Source organism: Grus americana, chromosome 7 (assembly GCF_028858705.1).
Source record: "Grus americana isolate bGruAme1 chromosome 7, bGruAme1.mat, whole genome shotgun sequence".
Taxonomy (NCBI): domain Eukaryota; kingdom Metazoa; phylum Chordata; class Aves; order Gruiformes; family Gruidae; genus Grus; species Grus americana.
This window is the reverse complement of record NC_072858.1, coordinates 24,529,510-24,541,569: the sequence shown is the minus strand read 5'-3', so window position 1 is coordinate 24,541,569 and position 12,060 is coordinate 24,529,510. Positions and strand designations below refer to the sequence as shown.

The window sequence follows — 12,060 nt, the reverse complement described above, 5'->3', positions numbered from 1 at the left end:
AAAGGCCATAGTACCTAACATCAAAAAAATACTGTAAATTTAAAGAGACTCATCTGCTGCCTAAAACCAAACCCCCTTGAATTCAAGAAACCATTGTGAAAGAATAACCAATTTCTAACAAGGAGGCAGAAAACTCGTAAAGGGCTCTGGTTAAGTAAAAGTCTATGCAAAAACCAAATATGAAGTTCAGCAGAATTTATCAGTGACTGATAAACAACTTCAACAGCTACTGCTTGTGGTCTAACATACCAATAAACACCTAAAACCCAGAATATTCATGTATTGTACAGTAATTGGGATATATCCTCTTTGGAGAGCAGACTTAACAGTAGAGTTTAAAAGTTCATTTCTGCCTTATTTGGAGGAAGGTTATGTGTTTGACATTAAACACACTCTGAATTATTTACCTGAGCAATTTTGCTCATCATGTTATATAATTAAGATTTCACATATTTAAATATACTATTCTTATCAGAAAAGATTGAAGTAAAAAAAGGCAAAATACAGCTACTGGCCTGCTCTCCCACAGGTTAGGAAGTGACTCAACTGCAAGTTCAGAAAAACTGTTTTAACAGTACTAGAAAATCATCCATTTAAAGTAACAGATTTACCTAGCTCGGAGGTCAGCCAGTTGATCAGTCATCTGGCCCAGCGTTTTGCATGTTCCCAGAATCTCTCTGCGTTCTTTGCCTGCACACAGTTCTCCTGCTTTTCCAGCTTCATCAAGAATTTGCCTTATTGCTTGCTCACCAGCATCCCCTAAGATGCAGAGTCAGTTAGTAAAACAAACAAGACATTCCTTCGCATGTATGAGTAAACTGGTAGTCTTATGTGCCACCACATTAACTGCATTAGGTTCAGCTGTGAAAATACATTTATCAAAACCTATGATATACATCAAATGTGACAATTATAACAAACAGTATTTCTGAAACAGTATAGCACAGTTTTAATGTGCACCATGTGCCATGTATTTCAAGTCATTTAATCATTCTGTTATCATAACTTAATTTCTATAAATACTTCATTTATAGAATCTGTAATTCAGGCTGAAAAGGTAAGGAGCAACATGGCAAGATTCACATCGCCTTAACTTCAGCCAGTTCCAAGTCTGACTTGATTTTGGCTAAAGAACATGCAAGAACAACATTCCTTTTACTTGCAACCCACCCTGATCCCATCCTCCAGCATTATGGATAGTACAGGTGCCAGTACCCATAAAGTACTGGTTCTTCCATGAAATTATAATGAAATTGGCTCAAAGAAGTGCTACCATAAGGAACACTCAGATGACTAATGTATGATGAGGTTAGTTCAAAGTAACACATCCAGTAAAATCTGATTTGCACTAAGTTCTATAATTATCTTTGCATTTGTCCTAAGCTACTGAATTTTTAATAGTTTGTTTCATTAATTGTCAGTGTCAAAGACAGAAGGCTTTGAAAATAACTTTGACATTTCTGGAATTGAGTGTGGCAAGGGAAATGCGGTCAGAGGTCGTATAAGCACCAGCTCCACAGATAACAACAATTCACTTCCAACTTTTACAACTGTATTATTTTGGATTCGATTTCAGAGGAAGTCTTTCAGATAAGGTCTTTCAAAGTCCAAATGGAACAGGCCCCTATCTGGTTTTATTTGCTTTAAAGATATATACAAAGGCAAAACCTTTATATAAGTAATGGAGACTGTAGTTACAGTATTTATGACAGCTTTTCATATTAAAAATTTTCTATTAAGACTGAAAGAAAACCAGTTAAAGAGATGACTGTTAGAAAAATCTAAAGTTATACAAATTTGAAAATACAAAAGGAAGGATGTTCAGTATTAACAGCCACTGCAGTTAAATATCGTTCAATGCAATTTACGGGGTTTTGTTTTTACTAGTGGAATGCAAAGAAAAACCATATAAGTCATACAAAATAAATTCTTTGGACAACTGAAAAGACGAAAAACTTTCCAGATCATTAGATACAATTTGTTCAGACTCCAGTATCTACAGAAAGGAATAAATAAATACAGGCTTTTTCAGAATGATCCACTATATATGAGTTATTAATGCTTAAAGATAATTTTGCCTTACACCACAGAATCAGATCTCTAAAAATCAGAGTACTTTGTACTGTTGTTTTTTGGGGTTTTTTTTCATTATTACCTGGAGGTGCATTTGGATCTCTCAGCCAACCTTTTGCCTGGTTCATCTTTGAATCTATTAAAGCTAAAGCTCTTTTCATGGCTTCAGTGTCCTTTACAAAAGAGAAACAACCAAAATGATTCTCAGAAAAATCCAAAGCACAAATAGTCAACACAGCCAAAGCAGACAGAAGTTCTGTAAAGCACAGTCTACTTACAGAAACACACCCATATAAGCAGCTCAAAACCCATTTTCAAACTATAGCAGGTCATAATCACTTCTTTCCAATTAAGACAGACATTTTCATTTCACTCAAAATGCAGAAAATATGCATGCAAGTTTAGTGGTTTTTCTATTCCTTTATTTACTAGTGGTTTAATTTCTAAAGTCAGAGCTCTAAAAAGCACACATCTTGGAGTTAGTTCCATTTTCTTCCTTAATATATATCAGGGCACATAGAAGAGTTGTAACAATGAGATTAGAGTCAACCTTTCGAAAATAGAAGTTGGCCAGTGAATTTTACTCCTTCCTTCTGTGTAAGAGGCTGCATATCAGCATTTTTCACCTGCTCTGCTGCTTAAAGTCAAAGCAGTTGCCATTTGCAGAAAAATAGACTGCCAGCTAATTCCTGGAATTCTCAACTATGTAGTTTAATGTCTTCAGAAACTTAAACCACATGTATTTACATGTGGTTGTTTTAAACTCAGAACTTCTCTGCTAAGAGCATCAGAGAAGCTGCTGCTTTAATATTATGCTGCTATTATCCAACACCTCTTTGACTAAAGGAGATAAAACCATCCAGTTCTCATTTATCTGCATATTCTGTTAATTGTTGATGTGTTATGTCTCCACTAGAGGCCAGAAGTTTTCTATCTTACACAAATGGAAAGACAGTGAAAAGAGTAACAAGTACCTTAAGTAAAAAGTTGGGGAAAAGCCAAAATAGCTTTTTAGCACACATGTCATGGAAATAATTTGAAATGCATCTAACATCCCATCATTAGTATACAGATGATGACAAGAAGCCTGGCTCTAATGCTATTAACTGGACTGTCTATGTCCAACTCTTATGAAAAGGAAGAAAAGGAGCCTACCAGCTCAATGATCAGTATCTGGTACAGCATGCGATATCCTGACAACACTAAAGAACTGTCATATTTTTGTGGAGTTGTCCATTCTGCATGCTTAGTCTCAAGGCTACATCACTAAACATTTTGGCATTTCAGTCAGTTTTATTCAGGCACATTGGTCTGTCAGGTACTCATAAGGTGCTATAATATAAATTCAGCAACCAACTTCCTAAAAGGTCATGCGACACTCTGCTGATTTTTAAGGGCTCTTGAATCACAGCCTGAGACACAACAGCAAAAGCAGAATCATTTTCACCTGGAAGGTTGATTCTCTAATTTAGAAACTGGTTCTCAGAGCTTAGGTCAGGACCTGTTTGAAAAAACTTCAAAAGGGTAGGATATGCAGCTAGGGGTGGAGGGCAGGTACATTCTTTTAAAAAGTCATCTTCTCTATAGCTTGAGAATTGTGCATTTAAAATATGATAAGAGACAAGTAAATAATCACTTAAGTGTTCAAACGTATATAAAAACCTTGCTAGCTGTGAAGGTAGGTGTTATAGTTTTCCACTGTTTTATATATGGGCTGAAGCTACTTTAGTTTGGAATGAATGAATGATTTACTGCAGGCTTGCCTACCCATAAATAATTTGAAACAGAGTACTAACTGAATTTTTAAAAAGGCAGCAGATGTTGCTTAGTGTTGATGAGATGATAGGTGTGGGATGGCCAAGGAAAGGAGAGTGTTGGGACAACTGTCTTCACCCCTCCCTTGTTATTAACACAGGCTTTTGTGTTGTCTCAGCTGCCTGCAGAGTTGCAGTTTCAGCAAAATTACATAGAAGTCTCTGAATCTAAAGTCTTATATCAGGGGACAAAAATCAAGGGTATTTTAGCTTTTACAAAATCATGATTTTGTAATTACTAGCACTACCCAAGCAATAACAGGATCCATCTATCCTATCATATGAAGGCTATGTATTTGGATTGCTCTGCAGTGTAAATGTTGCTATCCTGTATGGCTCTGCACCCATGTTTGCAATATACTGTCCCCTTTTCCTATTTAAAAAAAATCTGGTAAAGTCCTAGTGTAGCAGTCGAAGTGTTCCAGGACAACTGCTCTTAAAGCACGGATTTCCCATTTTCACAGCTCAAATTGCCACAGCAAGGAAACCCTCTCAGCTTTAGCCTGATAAGCAGTTTTCATTGCAATGAGACAAGTAATTTTTAAATAGGAAGTTAGAACACATCCTTAACCAGGTTCATTGGTATTGCACTTTTGTTTCTGCCACAGGTATGTCTTGTGCCAGGTACTTGGCAAGCGACAAATGTGTAGCCATTCTGAAGTGTCTAGACTTATCCACCAATTTAGGCCATTAAGCAAGATGACAAAAGTAGAAATACTCAATTTAAACAAAACAAAGCAACTTGGTCAAGGTCTTACTGCTTCAACGTGTCTTGATATTCCTGATTTCTGGAGCTGTTTAAATGCCTTGTCCCTTTCTAAACAGCTAAATATGGAATTCTGCTGGAATTTGCCAGCAGAATATCAGTTGCGAGCAAGAAAAAAATCCTACAGCTATCCTGCAAAAAAAGTTTCATGTAAAGTAGTTTTATAAGCAAAAAAAGGATTCCTTCCCTCCTCTCCCCACATTTCCCCTGTTGGCAAAAGGAATTTCATTATCAAAGTCAGCACTATTACCTTTTCAGAAGAGATAAACAAGTTAATCAAGTTAAACTAGGGCAACATTGTCTGAAGGGAAAAGAGCAAGTTGGCTTTTTGAAAGTGAGTTCATAAAGCAAATGAGCATTTATTCAAGATACCTTTATGCATCACCTCTGCCACTACCAAGAATTTTGAGATTATTCATGCAGCAGGTGGTATTGGCACTGCTTTCAAAAGGAGCAAAATAAATCCTGCACAATCTCTTGTTGAATATAAAACACAACCTCTGACTCAATGAAGTGGTCTAGTCTAGCAATATCTGCATTTCATTACCAAAGAAGGGAATGTTGAAGGAAATAGGCAAAGCCAGCCTTCTGGCAGAATAGCAGAACAGACAGCTTAGTCACCATCCAGGGTTCAATCCTGCAGGATACTAGATACTTCTCAGCTTACTACAGCTTTTAATTCCCTCTATTTCTATGGATATGGAAGATGTTTGAATTGAATATTACTTCAAGTTTATTTAAAAATAAACACTAAGAATATATAAGAGAAAGCTAAACTCCTCTGTAAAATGTAAAGTTCAAGAAAAAAGGTACAAAACTATGAATGGAAGAAATACAGATTTTTCTCAAGATTTTGTCAGAGATCAGTATTTGCCCAGTATTTCAATTCTAAATCAGCATACTATTTTTAAAAAATCCAGTGTTAGTGCAAGTAGAGATTGTTGCAATCCAGTAACAGTAATGTGCATTTCAGACTCTAGAAAGAACTACAAAATAGTTTACAAAAAAGCCTACAACTCTGGCTCCATACATTCATTCGTTCTCTACTATCTCTAGGTAGATTTTGTGATATTTCAATGTATAAACAATATAAGATAGAATAATAAACAAAAACCACCAACATCAACAGCAGTGTGTACTACACAGGTAAAAATTCAAGCCTGTGGATCCCCAAACACACCTTCCTTTGCTCCAGAATAGCATAGGAAAAAATATCTTTCCCTTGACCATCAGGCATGAAATCCATGCAACAGTAACTGCAAGTAGAAATTAAAGAGCTCCTCCCTCTCCCTCCCAGAAAATAAAGAATCAACCATTAGATATATATGCAAATACAGGAAAAGGTCTGTAGTATGTGGCCATTAGCAAACTAGTTCCTGCTTCTTCATCCCACTGCATTTTTCAATTCAAATTCTTTGTCATAACTATTTGGTTCATGCCCAGTGCTACAGTTCCAAATTGTCAGTATACCTTAATTCAAGAAAGAAACCAAAACAATTAAAAAGTTCTCAACTCAGAACAGAAGGATACTTTGATTATACTAGTCCACACAACACATTTGTGTATTATGCATAATGAGCAGTATTTTCCATTTGAAAATACTGCTAATATGCCAACTATTTTCTTAATAAAATCCTTTATTAATCTGCCTTGCTAGTAAGAGAAGTAAGAATTTCCTTATGGCTAAATTGCCAACTATTTTCAACAGTCTTTTTTTTTTTAAACCAAGAAAGTTTCCAAATTTGTTGTGTAGAGTAAAACTGCATTTGTAAGATACAGGAATGCTTAAATCCAAAAATAAAACATACGAAATTGAAGGTTTAGCCCTAGACCTTAAGAACCCAAACCATTTGAACTGAAGGAAGGCTGCTGGTGAAGTACTATGGAATGGACAAAATTCCTCATTTAATAAAGCTTTCTGGGCATGCAGAAAGCTTGTTCCTGCATGACTGGACCCTTTATTTGTAGCTATAGAGACTAGTAACATAAATTAACACAAAAGCATTCAGTAAGAATGTGCTCTAAAATCTTAGGCTAACTCTAATCAGACTCAGAAAGACAATCATAATGCAGTTCAGCTTGCAATCACCATTCTTTTAGTGACAGCCAATTCTACATGTAGCTAGACAGAGCTATTAAGTTCTTTTTAGAACTTCCACGTGTGCATATACATAAGTAGGGTGTCACAGCTGGCACATAAATAAAAAGTTGCACAGCACACAGTCTGCACACAGCACAAAATTCCACATACATGCTTTTTTTTGGTTTTAGTACAAAGTACATGTGTAGGGTGTGGAAGAAAGCTTACCTTCTAAAGGTGAGAAAAGGGTAAGAAACAGGAGAATAAAAACAAAGATGCATAAAAGTAGTCATAATAAGGAAGTGATAGTGATAAAATAACTCAAAAGGCAAACTAAGGGTCAAGTGCCAAACAATATAGGCCAAAGTGATTTTAATGCCTAGATTACATCAATGTTAGATTTTCTGCAAGATTCCATTTGTTAATAAGTCTGGCATCAGGTCTCAATATTTTCTTTCAATATATTTACAGTTACTTGTTGCTCATTAAAAAAATCCCTTCAGCAATTTTCTTCAAGGTACTAAAAAAAAGAGGGAGGAATTTCAGTTATGCAGCTACATTTATGTGTAAGCCCACAATAACACTTTTACAAGTCTGCCTGCCAGACCTGCTTTATGGTCTGCTAGACCTTTCGGTATCTTTGGTGGGTATCACTTAAGGGGGACACTTATCTCCAGGTAAGTGGTTGCAGTCATTTAAACAGCTTAACACTGAGTTGTATGGAACCAATACTGTCCATATGCCAGCTTCACAGACATCATACTTCTCCGGAAAGGAAAGGCTGTTCAAACTAGCATGCATTTGTTTGAGACAAGGCAAACAATTTTACTCCCAGACTAGAAATGGGGCAGGGGAAAAAGGACAGGCATCTAAGGAGCGATCACCAAAAATTGACTAAAACTTCTCAACTTCAGGCCTTTTGCACAAGGAATATGACAGCAACCTATCTTTTCTAGTCACATCTAGGATAAAAACCTTAGGTAATCTCACTTATAAATGCCTAGCTACAAGACTAGTTTAATGTATAAAATGATAGCTTTGTAACTAACTTTTCTCTGTCAAATATGATTGTGTAGCCACTGAGCGACCTTCAAATGTCACACTCCTTTAACTTAGCTTATCGAAAGCTAATTTTGAAAAATACATTAATACAACCATCTCTGAAGATGTTTTTTGACCTTGAAGAAATTATACGATGTGATTACGAAGTGTTACAAAACTGATGCACAAATACATATTTTGAAAGTCTCAAAAACACAAATGTACACCACAGTAGATAAAAATTAGACTTCTATGTACAAATGTAGGTGTGACACGTACCTTGCTTGCCCAGGCATCTTCATCCCAGGAAGTGAGTTGTAATACACGGATGATTTCATTTATCTCAGCACTCATTTTCTCTACTGTGAAATTGCGATTTTTCAATGCCTCTTCTATTCCCTGGCTTTTAGAGTTTTTCGTGGTTACAAAAATCTTCATAGCTGTGAAAATACCATAGATTAGAAAATGGTACACGCAAGATATGATCAATGCTCAAGGTGACCTCCTACTACATTAATATAGTGGTAGTAAATTTTATTTTGCATAGACCATTTTATCTCAAGGAGATTGTAGTTTTAATACAAGAAGCACAGTTATTTGTAATCAGTACAGAAACAATGTCAAGGCTGTTATTTTTAATAAACATAAGACATTGGAACTCCAGCTCAAAATAGACAGCAATTCGGAGTGATATTAAAAATTAAAGCCAAAAATACCTGAAATAAGTACTGGTAGTAGCTCCTTCACAGTATTCATGGAGTTTACCAGCATAACCCTATGTTCCTGATGAGTTAATTCCTGTTGTCTCTCATCAATCATTTTGGCCATCTTTGTCATTCCTAAAGAGTAAAGTAATTAAACATAGTCATAAATAAAGAAATGTAAAATTAAGTCTAATTTGCAGCAGTTGAGCTTTCTAAACAAGAACAAAGCATAATGAGTTATGACAACTATATTGAAATTTAAAACTTAATTTTTATATTAGCAGCTGTTACTTAAAATGCATTCCAGATGCTTCAGAGAAGCCACTGATTCAAAACCTAACCACTATGCAAAGTAGAATGGAATCCTCAAAATTCGTGATTTAAAATCCCAGCAATAAAATAGGAAAATACCTGAAATTACTACTTTTGGACATGAAGTCACCTCATGAACTCTAGAAGCTAATTTACAGGGGTTTTTTTCCCTTTTCTGTTAAGACTTGATCAAAGCCTTAATTGTGAATGGCAGATAAAGGAAACATCAGGGGTTTGTATACAGTTTGTTTGCCTTGAGATTCTACCAGAGTTCAAAAATTGTCTCTATTTATACTTCAGTTCTGCTAGAAATATTTCAGTGCTCTAGAAGTATGGAAAGAATTAAATTTATTCTAGAGCAAAACTATTTTCAATAGCTAAGACTTGTGAGGTTTACCACACAGCACATGTGGAAATTTTAGACACAGCTCCATAAAAAAATCAAACTGATTTAAATTGGTGCTGTTTTGGTCCCACTCCTTCTCCTACAGGGGACAAAGCTGGAAGAAAGCTGTATACTCTTTGGCTGAATTACTTTTCTGCTGGTTAGCATCTTAATATAAGAAAAAGATTAAATGAGCTTTAATTACAACACTAAAAAGTAGTAGAATCCCTACACTGACAGCATAGAAGGGTAAGCTGTGCAGAACCACCTTTCCTTTCAATGACAAAAGCCTAAACAGGTAATTATGTTCTCTCTGCTTCCAATGTAAAGCCTATAAGCACTTTGTTGATTTTAGGTGTACATGCTCATATTTCTGTTATTTATATAGTGCTCACATTAACAGTTAAGTTCAGATGCCCATTGATACAGCTGAAGGGAACAAGGACTGCAGGCATAAAAAGTTTTGTGGGCATGGGCTGTACGTGTTGAGCAGCGTTTAGTTGAGGCAAAGACAGTGCTTCTAGAACATGCCAGAAGCACAAGATTAGCTACTGATTCAGAACAGCGTAAGTTTAGAGAAAATTATTTGCAATAAAGGTACAATCCTACTTTAAGAAATTAAGACACTTGCCCAACACCTGTTACCTCTATCATACTCACGTAACACCAAATTATGTTCAACAAAAAGTCCCAAATGCTTGTGACTGAGCCAAATAGAATAAAGTGAAGTTTGGGGAAACTTCCATTTTAAAGACGTGGAATACAATGACCACAGAGAAACTGCAATTGTATACCAAGTAAAAGAACAAGTTTCACAGAAAGAGAAGATTGCCCTTTTTACTCCATTTTTCCTGTTCAAAATGAGGCAAAATCTATTCAGTTGAAGTTAACCTCACAGGACAAAGTTTAGAGAACACTTTACCTTCATACAAAAATTAAAGTTTTTCACATCTAGAAACAGGGTAAAGTATACATGTTCAATAAAAACAGAATAATCCAAACATGTGACATAAGAGCTACTAGTCATTTCATTTATGAGCTAGTTATTCTTATGCTACATATGTATTCTCTCTCTATATATATAAGTACTAACTAGATTCCTGTTCTGTTTATAAAAACATTCTTTAGTCCAGTGTAACTTTAATTCCAACATCTTCCTACATCACCACCTCAACATCTAGTTTTTAATAGAATGCTTTTGTTGAATACCTAAACTACTTGATGCTTGCTGAAACTAAAGCATTTGCAGTAGTAGATGGCAAAGATTAATGGTGGATTTCCTCTATAGCAGCCCAGTGCTTTACTTACCAATCGCTTACTTCCACCAGTGAAAGAGTGAGGTAACAAGTGGTGAAGGAGCATCAAATAATGAACAAAAAGAATTTTTGTAGCAGCTGTGCTTTCGTATTCTACTGCCAGACAGCTATTTCTGCAACCTTATTAAGATGTTAATACATGACATGTAGCTTATACTACTCCAAGAAATTCCTACTAGGCCTAACCATCTCAGTTAGTACAGACATTTTATTGGCTTAATGGACTTTATAGCTATGAGTGCGTAATTACACAGCTTTTTTTGTTTGTTTTACTAATGCATGCTTACTTCCCTCATCTAATATAGTGTAGGAAAAGTACAGTATATATCATCTGTGTAGTACATATTTACCAACACCTTGACTCTTCTGCATTCTTAAGAGGCAGTGTGAATCAGAAAATAGTCATCATTCACTCTCTAGTTTAAAACTCTTTTCCAACAGACCCTTTCAAACAACTGCTTTATCATTGTCCAAACACTCAAAACTTGAATGAGGAAGGTGCTGGGGGGGAAGAAAAGGCAGTGGAAAAGACTATACTTAGCATGTTTATGATAGGCTGTAGCAAATCAGACCTGGCCCTAGATTCTTTGTGTATGTCACCAAATCCTCCATAGTCTCTACTACTTCTGCCACAGTCAGGTATTCCAATATTCCTTTGCAGACACGGATGATTTTACGGACCTAAAAAAGAAACATTCCATCATTTATTAGAGGAAGCTAAGTTATACTTGAATTAGAAATGTAAGCCTATTATTAGAACAGAATAGGTATAGCATTTTGCTAACATGATGTATGGTCATTCACAAAGGTCTGGGATACTGATTAAGTTACCCACAATGCCATTACTCAAGAGTGCTGTATTGACAAAGACAATATTTAATCAGCATTCCACTACTCAGAAATGCAAAATCCTAGTTCCAGTGTTGTCACTTCATGTGATAAATGAAGGATAGCATTGACAAAATAGGTTATAAGGACAGGCATTTAAGTATGGTGGCATGCTTGAAGTTTTTCATTGCAATTTTGTGAATAAAATATTTAACTTAAATCACAAAACAAAAATACATAGAAAGCAAATTCCGAGCTTTCAGAGGAAATATTATTCACCACACAGCTTTACATATGGATAAAGCATTATCTAGCATTCCAGTGGGAAAAGTAGATCCAACATCTTAAGCTTTCCAGAAAAATCTGTGAAGACTGTATTTACTACTGGACATCTGCCTCAGCTTAACTTTTTCAGTTTGTACTTGATTCCAAAACAGAGTTCTCTGTTAGTTGATCTTCTAACCTCCTGAACCACATTATTTCTGATGACACCACATACAATTCTCATTGAGGAAGGAGTTAGTTTAACATTTAATTTGTATCAACTACATGCAGTGTTCAGTCCCTACAACAGACCAGTGTCCTCAAACTCATTTCAGTTTTATTCCAATGTTAGTTTATCTCGAAACACAGCAGGATAGAGATGTGCCAAGTTTTCTATTTGTGAAAAGTCAATCATTCCAGGGTAATATTTTTCTTTTGGTTAACATGCAGTTGTCAGAGACTAGTTCAATGAAGCAT

At 35.6% G+C, this 12,060-nt stretch overlaps 1 protein-coding gene across 6 annotated transcripts in view; it reads right to left on the bottom strand.

The window, feature by feature from the left end:
• VCL (vinculin) overlaps positions 1-12,060 on the bottom strand; it is a 63,396-nt gene that overhangs the window by 21,205 nt on the left and 30,131 nt on the right. For 4 of the 6 annotated variants that reach the window (XM_054831739.1, XM_054831741.1, XM_054831744.1 and 1 more), the window contains 5 exons: positions 11,064-11,172; positions 8,491-8,613; positions 8,054-8,214; positions 2,156-2,249; positions 612-759 (listed from right to left, as the gene is read on the bottom strand). In XM_054831739.1, coding sequence (XP_054687714.1) covers positions 612-759; positions 2,156-2,249; positions 8,054-8,214; positions 8,491-8,613; positions 11,064-11,172 — 635 coding nt within the window. The remainder of the gene's footprint in view (positions 1-611; positions 760-2,155; positions 2,250-8,053; positions 8,215-8,490; positions 8,614-11,063; positions 11,173-12,060) is intronic. The other 2 variants (XM_054831740.1, XM_054831742.1) reach the window with 1 other exon arrangement.